Below are 13,856 nucleotides of genomic sequence, written 5' to 3'. Positions count from 1 at the left end.
GCCTTAAGCTTCGTTCCTGACATCTTTCATTCATTAATTATCACACTTCAGAAGGAGCCTGTCAAGGGAAATAAACTTCTTAAAAACCCATCCTTGAATCACTAGTCTGAAATTCTCTGATTAGAGTTTTCATCACTCCAGATTGTCATTGAAATGAGGCTTGATGGGGATTAAGGGTTATTCTATTGCCCAGGCACGTCCAGAGCTGCAGTCCTCTCATTTAAAAGCACAGGCCCGGGCCACACTGGAAATCTCGCCTTTGGTGGTTAAAGAACGTTGCCATTAAATTCTCTCTCATCCCTGGTAAATTTGCACGGTAATTTTGCCTAAGTATATTTTACAAAAAGCACTAGACACTTATCATTTATTTACTGTTTTTTTTTCCCCACAATCTGAAGGTGTTGGAAAGCCTGCGGTTTTCCTGAGAAAACCTGGCTGATTGTGCTGTTGTTTTGTGTTGAAATCCACAGTACAAAGGCATGGTGCCAGCTCAGGGACATTGGAAATAAGAGAAGGACAGCTATTTTCTGCTTACAGATTTTTCAAAGCATTTGATTTTCTTTGTTGTTAGGCTAACACTATCTCCAGAGCAGAATAGGAACAGCAGTCCAGTTTTTGCAGATCGCTCTTTTGAACTGTAGTAGAATGTAGCTTTAGTATTCATTGGGAGTTAGGGGTTGATGGTGTCGATGTGACATTTCTGTGCAACTTGCTGTTGTGCTAGCTCTCCCTATTCTTGTTTATAAGCACAGTCACCCTAGGATTTACTGTGACTTACAATTGCAGCTCAGGGGATGATGGGGTGTCAGTCTCTCAGTCTCCAGTCTCAAGGCTGCCAGTGTCAAGAGAGCTCTGACAAGGAAGAAGGGGGGCAGCTGTGTGACTCATCCTCCTCCCCAGCTGGTGCCACACCTCAAGCTCAAGGGCACTTTATTCAGGAGGCCGAGACACAGCGAGCGCCGTTCTGACACACCGCAGTCTCCAAGCTGTCCTGGTATTTCAGCACCACATGCCCGGCTGTTTGCGGTTGCCTAGTTTTTTTTTGTACATAAGTGTGTTTGTTTTTTGTGTACATTTTATTTCTAACTACCAGGAGGTGGTTGATTATGCCTATATATAGCTACGCATATATCCTCTCTCATTCCCACTTCATTTCAGTAAACTGTTCCAGAAATGCATACTCGTCAAAACCTATATAAAAGGAAATAAATGAGGATGTGTAATAACGCTGCACTGATTTAACATGAGTCTTTAATGAACTTCACAGCTGGGTGCAACACAAAATTGCTTCCCCTGTTCACTTCCTGCTGCTGTTTTTTTTCCTGGAATATGCAATTGTCATGCCAGCAAGTAATTTAGGGAAGAGCAACAACAGATGAATTTATGCTGTGGGATATGCACATGGTCAAAAAAGATGTGGAAAATCATTGGGCCATGGACTACATTAGTTCGCTCTTTCAGCGGAGCTCAAAAGCATTGTTCTTGCGCGATGGTTGTGTGCGTGTGTGGTTGAAAGCTGGCACGGAGGGCATGTTTTAGTGCTGTTGTCTGCCCTCGCCTCCCTGTGGAGACGGCAATGCCTGTTTGAACACATGGTCTGCCTGCCACATGCCCTGGAGACCTAATGCTGCTGCTGCTTGCTTGTTTACTGCTGAAACACGCAGAAGAAAAAAAGTTCACCTTTTTTGTAGGCCAGCTGTACAACGAGTGAAGAAGGATTAACTCTGCTCTTTCCAGTGTGGTCTACAAATTGTTTGGCCAGAATATTAGTTACTGTATTTGAGCGGGGAGCTGCCTTGGCATGTGTCACCTGCAAAGACACATGTAAAGGTTAATATTCCAGGCTGAAAAGCAGAAAGGAGAAATGTACTGTAGTATTTCAGCTGTTGAGCCTTCTTCAGGAGTCAAAAGACAATCTGTACCATCATTTCAATTGCTTTTAGTTATTAAGTTAATTGTTTACTTAATCTCAAGATTAAGTAAATTGATTTGCTTACTTAAATATTTATATATATATGTCTTGAAATCAATATTGATTAACTATTTTATGTAGCAGCTTTATTAAACTTTGCTCCTTTTATACGACTGTCTCAGAACTATTTGTTCCCAATTGTTCAACTTAACTGTCATTATTACAGTTGACATTTTACTACCATAATTTTTTATTAACAAATCTTTTCATTTGATGTGCTCAAGTATGAAAACACCAGCATCTGGTTATAGATTTTTTTATTTCTGCCGTTGAGTTACTAAATTTCTAAATGTCTTATCAGACGTCTGTTAAAGTAATACTAGAAATTATTTTTTTAAAAAGCTTGAATGCAAACTGCGGTTTCCGTAAAACTGGTTCTTATTAGAGTATACAGCCATAATTGGGGCCTTCTAATTGTAAGTTTTTACTTCTTAAAATGAAAAGGCTGAAGCTTATTTTATGGTCTGTTTCACTCGCTGAGATCTGTGCTTTTTATGAGCTTATGCAGTGCCTTCCGAGCTGGCTATCTAGTGTGATAAGTTTTCCCAAGATTTTTTTAATTTCTAAATTACCCAATTATGTGCCTTTTCACATCCTCGCCATTTTCAGTCACCAGTTACTAGTTACTGTAAATTGTTGATCATTCAGAGACCAATCATCTGGTGTCCAAAATTTTCCATTTTTCCTGGGTGTGATCCAGATAACGTCTATCACACAGTATTTACAAACTATTTAATTTCTCATTACTAAATGTGATGTATCATACATGGCATCAGACAAGCTGAAGTAATGAGTAATTGAGCAGTTTCCTCAATACTCTCCTTGAAACATGTATGTTGTCTGTTTGCATGTTCTAAAGCTCTCTGTGCTTTATTTTTTATATTTTTATACAGTTAACAAATTCAAACAACTAAACATACACAGTTCTAATAGAATGTGCAAAAATAAGCTACTGTAGAAACGTTAATGCTGTGAACCCTCCCCTCCCCTCTACCCCCGGGGATCATGAGAATCGATCAGTTCTGGCCGCCTGGAATCTGCACGGAAGAGGGAAGGGGGACATGCGCGTGCTCGGCTGACCCCTCCCCGTTTCCCGTGCTGCAGGTTCACAGTTCTGCGGTCCCTGTCCGCTGCAGCAGTGAGGCGGCTCGCCCAGGAGGGGTTTATTGCCGGATGCTGCTAGCAGAAAGTGCAGCTTGGATTCTAGCATACTGGACACCGTGATTCTAAAAATGTGCATACCCATGTCAGATTCATAAGGGCTGGTTCAACTGTTTTTACCTTTTCAAGATAAAGGACAGGTAATCTGCTGCTAAGAGCTCGACTAGTCATCTTTCTTTTCCAGGTTAATCTGTTTCTTGAAATTGCAAGCTTTGGATAGTTAGTTTTGAGTCTTTGTGCTGTGATTCATAGGAAGAGCTTTGTCAGCCTTAAACTCTTAGAAATACGTGGTAATATGAGTAAATACGTGGCATAGGAAGTTGGCATTTTTTAACCCACTTTTAAGTCACAGTTCATCAATGTTGTTGGAAACGTTTTTTAACAGAATTCTAGATTTAAAATACAGAATAATAAGAAAAGCATCTGATTAACTCTTAACTAACATGGCTTAACATGGCTTGCAGGGATTTGAATATAATGCCTTTCTTTTTGGTCACTAGACAGAGTTCTTCTCCCAAAGTGAAAAGTGTATCCCCAAAAAACTGAATCTCAGCCACGTTCAAGATGCACACTCTGCAAAGAATGAAAAGAACAGCTTGAGTTTCAGTTAATTGTAGCAGAATCATTACTCTGAGTTTCATTTATTATTCTTGAAAACTGTATAAAACTGATGTTATGTACCATATCTGATAGAGCCTTAAATGTGCTTATTTTGTAAATAATCATTTCACAACCTAATAATATCAGAATATTCAATATAGGTGTAGTGACACCTGCCATACAGCCTATAAATATTGTACAACAATGGAAACGAGAGTACAGTACGTACAAAAGTACTTCTTTCTTTTTTTTTTGCACAAAACCAATCAATCAAGCCATAAAGGGTTAAATTTAGCAGCGCAGGTCTGTGCTCTTGCTGTCTTTGGGGTTCCTGTTGTGCTGCAGGGGCTCTCTCCAGATTTTGAACTGCAACATCGGCATTGATCTGTGATCACAGTGAAAGCCAGACCCTTCCTTCAGAGCCCAGGCTGTCTCGCTGGGGTGTCTTTAAACAAGAATGCAATACAAGAGATTGCTCATTTCCCACTCTTCAGCTGAAGATGGCGGAGAAGCAGTAAATGTGAAATACGACCCTTTTCCCTTTTTGTAAAAAGAATTGCTGAACTAAATCATGCTAACCTTTTGGGATATATATCTGCGGCTGTTCATAAAATTATGAATTACAGTTGGAACAGTTTAGCAGTGTACTAGAATGGAGTGCTTTAGAGATGCATATGCTTTGATTTGATTATCGATGCCTCTTATACTTTTTTCAAGGCTGTTAATTTAACGAATACTGCTCTAAGGACAGTGTAATTTCTTCCACATCTACATCTAGAATTCTTGGAAGAAAGATCTTATCTCTCATTGCTTTTTAAAATCTAAATATGCAATATGCAATAGTTTTCTGTTTGGTAGGCAACCTATTAGAGCCAATAGCTATGTGAAAAAAGCAATTGGATTTCATTTGAAACTGATAATGAATTATTTGCAGCAATTTGTAAACTTCCAAGTTCAGATTAACCCTGTGACCACACATAAATCTCTCAAAGGCTATCATTGTTGGTTTAACTATTACTGAGTGTGCACAAAGTTCAAGAAAACACTGTAGTAATACCTGAATGTACTGGAAAAATGTACTGTCTGTGGTATTTCATTTGGATTTTTCTTTTTTATTGCATTCAGCCAAGAAAAAAGCTTATTATTTTCTTCCCATCTGATTAGTGTTGGTCCAGCAGGGAAACGTGCCGTATGAGATGCGTCTGACTTTTGCCAAAGTCGGCTTCGTGAGCTGGTTTGTGTTTGTGGAGGAAACACTGAGCCGCTTGGAGGTTCTGAAGCCACAGAGCGACAGTGTCTGCGTTTCAGAGCTCAACCACCTTCCCCAGCCCTTTCACAGGGATACCTGATGCAGAGAAGGTTTAATATTTATATCACTGAGGGTACATCTGAAGCACTGGAAACTTTTGTTTGTTTGTTTGTTTGTTTGTTTGTTTGTTTGTTTGTTTGTTTGTTTGTTTGTTTTAAAAAAATCATTTTAAGTCACAATATGATAAATGGCGCAGAGAAGCACATTTGTTCTTTTGAGTCCAATTTCTCTGTCCATCAGCTTCTCGAATTGCTGGTTTTAGTTTGCGGTTTGGGTTTCAGCTTCCACAGGATTATGTAGGATTTTTCAATGGGCTCCGATTCCTTAATCTGTTGCAGTGTTGAACATTGCATACTCCTGCTTTCCCCAGTAGAACAAGGCAAAGACTGTTCAGGCCTCCTGCAGAGCATGGCATGGTTTGTACTGGAAGAGGCTGTCCTCATTTTCATTTTGTTGCTTTCTTAATTAAATAAAGACTCACGGGAGTCTTGAGTTGACTGCGAAAGGGGAGGGAGGTAGGTGGAAGGGTTTAGGCAAGAAGAAAACAGGAGAAAAGATTTAGAAAGGAACAGGAGAAGAAAGGGAATCGTTGGGAAGGCAGCAGACTCTCACGTGTGTTGTTGCGTCACAGCCCAGACGTGAGAGATCAGTGCGGGTCAGCGTAGCGCCTTGTGGAAGCAGATATGGTGAACAGATGGTCTCTCCTTAATGCGCAGTCCCAGCTGAATCCTAAAAGCAGTTTCCCAGAACTTTTCAACTTAAACACAAGTAAATCTAACCATTGTTTCAGCATATCTGGCATCTCTGTCCTCTGGTTAGAACAGGATACGCTCCTTCATAAATTCAAAGAAGATGTCCTTTTGACAAAACAGACATCATTCATTGCCGAATGAAGAAAGACCTGCTATGATGGGCTCAGTGAGCTGACAGGATGGTGTTCTTACCCACAGGGCTCCAATGCAGAAAACTAGGTCCAGAATGAAAACAGCTGAATGGGGACCCTCGGATCCATAAGCTCCTGGCAACCAAACATGTTCGATGGGCCTCCTGTTGTCTGTCCTTTCCTACGTTGTTGTAACATAGCTCTTTGGAAGTCTGTTTTTATACTTTTTGTAGAATCTGGGTCAGTGACACAGTGTTTTAAGGAGTTTATCACATGGTTGACTAGTTGTGATTTATCAGCTAGAAAACTGAAATATTTACAGGGTAGGCGAGTTAAAAAAAAAATGTGCATGCACCTCAAGTTCCAACCTTACGAATGAAAGTGGAGCATTTGGCCCCTCTAGCCTGTTTCAGTGACCTGTGAGGTCATTGTTCCTAGGATCTCAACCACACATTTCTAAAAAGATACCAGGAATCAGCTTAAACACCCACCATGGCTGGGCAGCTTGCATACTCTTACAACCCGGTGTGTTGAGAAGAGCCCCTTGTTCTCAGTTTGAGATGCTCAGAGTCTTCATCTGTGTACTACTTGATTCATGTTTTTGTGTTCATTTTGAAGTAATCTGTTGAGTTGTCTTATTAGTGCTGTTGAGAACGTTTAAGGACAAATGTATTTGGAATACTTGTATTAGGTCCCCACATGGTCTTATCTGTTCAAGGTCCATTTCCTTCAGCCTGCTAGTAAAGAACTTTACCTTTTTAGCCCTAGAATGTATATGGTTGCTGTTCTCTGGGCTGATTTCAGAGCAGCAATCTTTTCTGGTGACATGGTGACCCTAACTCTACACACAGTAATATTCTAAATTACATTTTTTATAAATAAAAATATTTTATTCTAAAATATCCTGTCCTTTAACTGCCCTAACATTTTGAATGGCTTTTTAATTGCTTCCTACATTGTCAACAAGATTTAAAGGATGTGTCAACATAAACACTTAAGCCCTTTTCACAAGTAGCCCCTGATTATCATCTCAGCCTGCTTTTCAATCTGCATGTACTGTAAATCCCTACACTTATCTACATTAAATGTGATCAGGTATATGGCTAGTTTTATATTAATGTAAATCTTTTTGAATTTCATTTGTTGGTTCTAAACTGTTTGCTTATCCTCCTAATTCGGTATCAACTGCAAAATTGGCGATTCTGAAATCAATGTCTTTTAAATGTTCAATTAAGAGCAGCACTGGTTCAGGTACATGTCCCTGCAGCATCCACTAATCACATCTGGAGTATTCTGCCCTTATCTGAACTCTGTTTTCTATTTACAGACTAAATCTCAATCCAAGTTCTTGTTTCCCTGGAATGCCTGCCACCTATATTTTCAGAAGTAATCTTTGATCAAAAGCCTTCTGAAAATGCAAATAAACCTTATCATGTGTTCTGTGTGTATCTGTTGCTGTTGTTGCTTGTTCACAGAGCTGTAACAAGTTGGTTGGGCTGTCTGTTCCTTCCTGTCCATGTCTATTGAGTTTATAATTATAGTAAACCACTCGTTTAACAGACTGATGGGGGGGGTTCCATTATGGCCGAATATCTGTTAAATCATGAATTACATTTTTTCAGCCCAAAATCAAATGGTTATCAAATGAAATCAAAGTTTATTTATCAAATGCAAGAATCTATATATACTGTACTATATATATTCTTCCTGGATCTTTCAAATTATTCTTTAACAATTGAAATCAACACAGTCAATGTAAAAACTGAAGAAAAAAAATTAACATAAATATACAAGCTCTTTGTTTTATGTGCCGTAAATGTACCATGTAAAATTCAATAAAGCATAGGAAAAAAACAAAAAAAAAACACCCATTGTAAGCAAATGACGCACCACTACTATTCTTGTTCCATATTATTTCAGCCTACATAATACTTAGATTTACCTTATTATATTTATATTTGTGTATTTTACAGAGCTTTTGTGTGTCAGTGTGTTGGCGTCCTGTCCAGGGTGTACCCTGCTTTGCACCTGGTGCCTGCTGGGATAGGCTCCAGCTCTCCCACGACCCTGTATTGGATAAAGCAGTTAGAAAATGGATGGATGGGTTTGTGTTGGTTTGTTCGCAGGTATTTCTAGCAAGTAGCACCGAGCAAGCACCTGACGTGACAACGAGGCGCACACCCACCGTTGTGTCCGTCCACTAACGTAGCGCCTCACCTGTGGCCTTTCCTCTCGGCAGGCCAGCCTCAGGCCTCTCCCTTTAGTCCCGCGCTGGACGGCTTGGCTCCGGAGACGCCCTGCCTGCTGCACAACGGCGGCCAGCGCCCCCCGCCCCCCCAGAAGAACGGGAGCCCGCAGGGGCGGCCGGCCGCGCCCCGGAAGCCACACGGGAAGCTGCAGTCCCACCCCTCCCTCAGCAGCCAGAGCAGCAAGAGGAGCAAAGGCAGCTCCAAGTCTGCCAGCTCCCAGATCCCCATCGAAGCAGAGGATGGTGAGTCGGAGGTCGTGGGACAAGACTGCCACTCTCGCCTCTCTCAGCACAGACCCTGCAGCACGGCTGGCTTATCCCTTACTTCTTCGCCCCGGACACCATTCTGTTGAAATATTGCTGATCGTTTGTCTTCCTACTGTAAGGACAACAGTATTGCAGTGCAAAAGCCATAATTGTATATTTACTGAGTATTACATGATAATCTTTCAATTTCACTGTAAAATACTTTGAGCGTGGTTTCATTGTAATTACAGTACAATAAAATTAATGGCATGGTTATTTTGATAATAACATCGTCATTCTGTTTTGCTGAAGAGAGACCATTACTTTTCTTTTTATTTCTTTTTTTACTGTAGAGACAATAACACAACGGCAGTAATTACATGGTTGAAGTGGCCCTGTAAAATATAGTGATACCCATTTCTCATTTCTAGTCCCATGGACGGTCACAGTCAATGCCATGCGTCCCCCTCAATTATTTGGGACTTGTGCTCTTTAATATTCCTGCAGCTGTTAAGTGACCATGGATAAAAGTGAGTGATTTCACATGGTTTTCTGTCCACCATGTCCCCTGTTTGATCCCAGATTGCTGTGTCCACTGCATCCTGGCCTGCCTGTTCTGCGAATTCCTCACGCTGTGCAACATCGTGCTGGACTGCACCACCTGCGGCTCCTGCGCCTCTGACGACTCCTGCTTCTGCTGCTGCTGCGGGTCGGAGGAGTGCGGCGACTGCGACCTGCCCTGCGACATGGACTGTGGCATCATCGACGCCTGCTGCGAGTCGGCTGACTGCCTGGAGATCTGCATGGAGTGCTGCGGCCTCTGCTTCTCCTCGTGACCCCCGGGCCCCGGTGTGCTGGAGACTGCGAGGAAACAGCAGGCGAGCTCGGCTGCCTGGAGAAGCCCGTGAGGAAACCTCTGTGGGGCCAAGGGCTGGGCCGCTGGAAGACTGGCTGACTTCAGAGGACACAAGGCTCCTGAACCTGTTGCCTCTCAACCCGTCGCGCTGCTGTGTGAAATTCCAAGGCCGCCCCTTCCCCTTCTCGCTGTGCCATTCGCTCTATACGATGTAGATCACAGTTAGAACAAACCCTTTCGGTGTGCAGTGGCTGGACTGTTTTGGAGGGCTGATCTTCAGCCACGGTTTTTGACCGTTTCACAAAGAGCGTAGGGTAAGAAACTTATTTTTACCCACCAAGATCGTAAAACACAAAACAGCTGTTGATATTTTTAGGGAGAAATATAATATTAAGAGGCAAAGAAGTCAGGGTCTAAGCATTTATTAATGTAAAAAAAGGAACTATGACATTTTCAATGAAATGAGCGATAAAATCTGGTTGCTCAACATTGTGCTTTAAATTAATGTTTAAAAAGAGACTGGCTCAATTACTGTGGACAGCAGCAACAAAACTGTATATCCCTGCTATTGTAATTGAAAGAGTTATAAGTAATGGGAGAGTTCTCATTTAGCTAGAAAACAGGAGAATAGAGTAGGGAACTAAACCTGTAATGTTATGTTTAGCTGCTGAATGCTTATATATATTATCATAAAAAAAACGTTTAATATATAAATGTATACCTGTAACACAAGGTTTTTTTTATATATGGTCTTTTCATACATGTGTAAAAAGGCATTTGTTTTAGTTCAAGATCTTCCATGTCCTAGATCATATCAAAATATTTTATTACAGATTTTTTTAAAAGAAATTTCATGATGCTGGAAAGGCTTAGAGGAAACTGTCACACAATGGGTGGACAGACAGGCAACTGGAAAAATATGCTTAATTTTTCTTTTGAGTATAAAACTGTCACCTTTGCAGGTGAAGCTTTGTTGTGTGTGCACCTGTAATATACAAAAGCAATGTACAGTAAGAGACATTTCAGTGCACTGAACGCGCTAGATGCAGTGTTTATGATCTCAAAATTGAGTTTACTTTATTTCGGCAGGCGGAGAGTAAAGTAGTATTGGTAACTTAACTGTTGTCACTTCAAGCTCAACAATGATAACTGTGCACATTCTGTATCAATAGACTGCAAATGCTTGTGTAGCCACTGCCTTGAGTGGCTAAATAAGTATATCTAAATCAGTGTTAAGATAGCAGCTATACTGCAGCCACTAATTCAAGGGAAATAGTGTTGATTTCTGAAAAGCTGAACCAGACATACTTTCAATACTGTACATGAACAGGTCCCATCAGTCTGAGGTGGGATTATAGTACTAGTTAGACCTGAAAATCTACATTAAAGAGACATTTCAGCAAATAATCTGTTAGCAGCCTAGTAGAAGAGAACCATCAATAAAGTAATGTGGTATAAAAAAGTCTTAGCTTTTTAGAGAGCAATAAAAAGGTTTAATCTGTTCAGATCATTTATTCAATTTGCTGGAGAGATGCATTCTGTAATTACTAAGACTACTGACCTCTGCTATGTCAGAACCCTGACTTAGATTTACAGGACATGCTGTACATTGAGCCAGAGTGAAGTATAGTGACAGATTGTCCCTTTGGGTTACTGGGGACACCACTGTAATGTATAACTTAGGGAAATGCTCAATCCAAACAGGCAAGCTTGAGCAATGATACAGAGCAACACTGGCTCAAATAGTTCAATAACTTTAAAAAAGCTTCAAGCCATTACACGTTTCATTAAGAATACTTTTGCAGTTAGGATATAAAGGCACCGAAAGAATAAAGCTTTTGTTTCTGGCACGATTTATATGACTTTGAAACTGAGGCACTCATAAAATGTTTTTCACAAGTCTTATTAAAATAGAAACAGTTGCTATAGAGCAGGGGGTGTCAGGCTCGGTTCCTGGAGTTCCCAGTATCCTCTGGTTCCACCCGAATTCCATAACATAGTGGAGCATAATTATATTTTTTCTAACCTGGCTCCAAAGTCAAAAGTAAAGCTCCAAAGTTTTAAAAAAAAGTGTACTTTTAATTAAGAAAATCAAGTTAATGTTAAGTAGTCCATAGTAGACCATAAGAAACATTCTATTTGTGTCAAAGTAAGAGCATAGCTAGGTGAATTGTTTGATTGATAACTCAGATTGGAATAAAAACCCAGAAGTCACCAGGCCCTCCAGGGACTCAACCTGACATCCCTGCTGAAGAGGTTTAGCCTTTAAACATTGTTTGTGAGCTCTGCTGCAAAGCATGAAGTGACCAGGGCTGAGCCTGTGAGAAGCTGCTTATGTGCACCATTATGCAAAGATGTGCGAGACGGCATTCAGGCCAGAATAAATACTTATCAGCAATATTCTAACTTCTGTAGGCGGGAATGCAGAAGAGTTTTGAGTTCTAGAAATGAATACAGGTGTGGCCTGGGGTAGCCTTTATCATGCCTCTCAATAGCTCAGCCCACTGTTCTCATCTGCACTTCAGAAATGTTTTAAGAGAACAACCAAAATATAAATGTGATGCTTTTGGGACAAATACCAGGCTCTTCACATTCAATCTGCAGTGCTGATGTTTTAGTTTTTGCTTGACATATTTCAATCTTGTTGACAGTTTCTGAAAGAGATTTAATCCTGTTCTTCACCAGGGTCAGCACAGCCTAAATCTTTCCTAATTTGCCTAAGAGAGGAAGCTCTTTTTAAACACATTCCCAGCTTCTGAAGAGCAAGTGCAGATAAGTCCCATTTTTGTCTAGCAAAAGGGAAATTACTTGACCTTTTAACCATCCGAATAGAAATTTTAATCTTCTGAGAAAAGGAAGGCAGAAAATGAGAAAGAAAGAATCCCTTAAGTACGATAATTTATAATTATAACCTTTAAAGTCCTGAAACATTTTTTTAAATGAAGGTCTATGGTAAAACTGCAAAAAAAAATATGAAATGCAATAAGACTGACGCCGGTGACTGTGTATTGAAAATGCTGTTTGAAATGAGACTGGAATGTCAGACGAAGGATTGAACTTGACTTATGTGTGATAAATGCACAGTATACTGCTCGGCACACCAGGCAGCTGCGGTCTAAACGACAAAGTCCCCTGACGGGCATCCTCTTCTTCTGGCACCTGCCATTTCATTGCTGTGAGATTCAGGCTGGCTCCCTAAAACACTTCATCTCAGCCATCCAAACATCCCTTTGTCCTAATCTCCATAACATCAACCTGTGTCCCCAGATCCTTGCTCCACTGCGGCAGAGCTTTTGGAAGACAACTTGTGGAGCAGAGCTATAAGCAAGGACACCACAGAAACACATGTGAAAACACAAGCACTCTTTGGAAGTCGAAAGAGAAATGATCAGACTGGAGTCAATGTAATAGTGTATTATTTTTTTCTTTTCATGTGCAATCAAAAATGTAATGAATTAATGGAGTATGTGTTAAACCAAAGCTTTGCAGGGCTTATTCTGTAGATTTATGTTCTAAAGACTTAGGTTTGATTTGTTGCTCTGCTAGGATGTAAATTTTATGGTACAAACAATTTAACATTTGATATTCTGTGCCTCACCTGCTGTGTCCTAAAACACAGGACTATGACAGATGACTTGATATTAAAAATGCATTGTTATTTAATTTGGCAGCCTGTTTTTCTTTTTTCCATTTTTTTCAGTTTTTGATGTCAGTGTGTTTCTTTGTCAGGCTGTTCTAATTGCCTTTTAAATTGCCCTTTATTATGGCATCATTACGAGTGTGAACATATCTGGGACAAGTACTATAAACAACATTAATATCTTATGTACTGTATTCCATGCTTGTGAAATCCTGCTCCAGCTTGTGAGGTATGGGCAATATTAAGTATGTAGCTACAACAAAAAGAGTTTGCTTCATTGCCAAATAGTGTGTTGCAAGGAATGTGACTCTTTGAATAACTGTGCTTAACAAAGTGCATTTATATTTGGTATCAGTTTACTTGAATGTTTACTAAAACACTATCATAATTGTTTAATAAACACTACACAACACCACAGAGCAACATCCATAATCCTTTACAACCATTTGTGTGAATGACATTACAGTTACACGGTTATTTGTAATTATTCTTATCGACGCACAGAATCAGCTGAAAGCTAAGAGCACAACTCCAGGCAGAGGGAAGATGGAAATGATGGAAAAAGACAACACTGTCAGAGCTGACATGTACTTTCTGCAGATGCAGCTCAGTAACAGTATAGTGTTAACAGTAATAACAGTGTACTCTGTAACAGTTTTTACAGTTCCAATGTGGAATAGAAACACAACAATTTACAAAATCATTTAATTATCACACAGTGCTAGACAGAGCAATAATTTATTCCTACAGTATAGTGCCTAAATGTAGGCTTATTTTGCTCCAGTGTTTTAGTTTAGTATTATTCACTCATTGCCACGTGAAAACAAATGTCTGCCCTTAAGAAAGCTACATGTGCCAACTTGATTCTCTGAATTGCAGTGTATTGAGTGAAGACAGGATGTAAATATTGTTTCATGGTCTTTCTATTCGATACAGAATTC

General features: G+C 40.1%; 1 protein-coding gene and 1 long non-coding RNA gene across 3 annotated transcripts in view; one reads left to right on the top strand and one right to left on the bottom strand.

Annotated features, from left to right (window-relative positions):
• The window catches only part of mdfi (MyoD family inhibitor), a 33,144-nt gene extending 20,206 nt beyond the window's left edge, over nucleotides 1–12,938 (top strand). For both annotated transcript variants that reach the window (XM_015342598.2, XM_015342599.2), the window contains exons 4-5: nucleotides 8,165–8,416; nucleotides 9,002–12,938. In XM_015342598.2, coding sequence (XP_015198084.2) covers nucleotides 8,165–8,416; nucleotides 9,002–9,255 — 506 coding nt within the window. In that variant the 3' untranslated portion in view covers nucleotides 9,256–12,938. The remainder of the gene's footprint in view (nucleotides 1–8,164; nucleotides 8,417–9,001) is intronic.
• LOC138239213 (uncharacterized) overlaps nucleotides 9,397–13,856 on the bottom strand; it is a 27,692-nt gene continuing 23,232 nt past the window's right edge. The window contains exon 4 of the long non-coding RNA XR_011189685.1: nucleotides 9,397–9,477. This is a non-coding gene — a long non-coding RNA (uncharacterized lncRNA). The remainder of the gene's footprint in view (nucleotides 9,478–13,856) is intronic.

This window comes from Lepisosteus oculatus, chromosome 5, assembly GCF_040954835.1.
Source record: "Lepisosteus oculatus isolate fLepOcu1 chromosome 5, fLepOcu1.hap2, whole genome shotgun sequence".
In the NCBI taxonomy this organism is placed as follows: Eukaryota; Metazoa; Chordata; class Actinopteri; order Semionotiformes; family Lepisosteidae; genus Lepisosteus; species Lepisosteus oculatus.
This window is presented reverse-complemented; position numbering and strand designations above follow the sequence as displayed.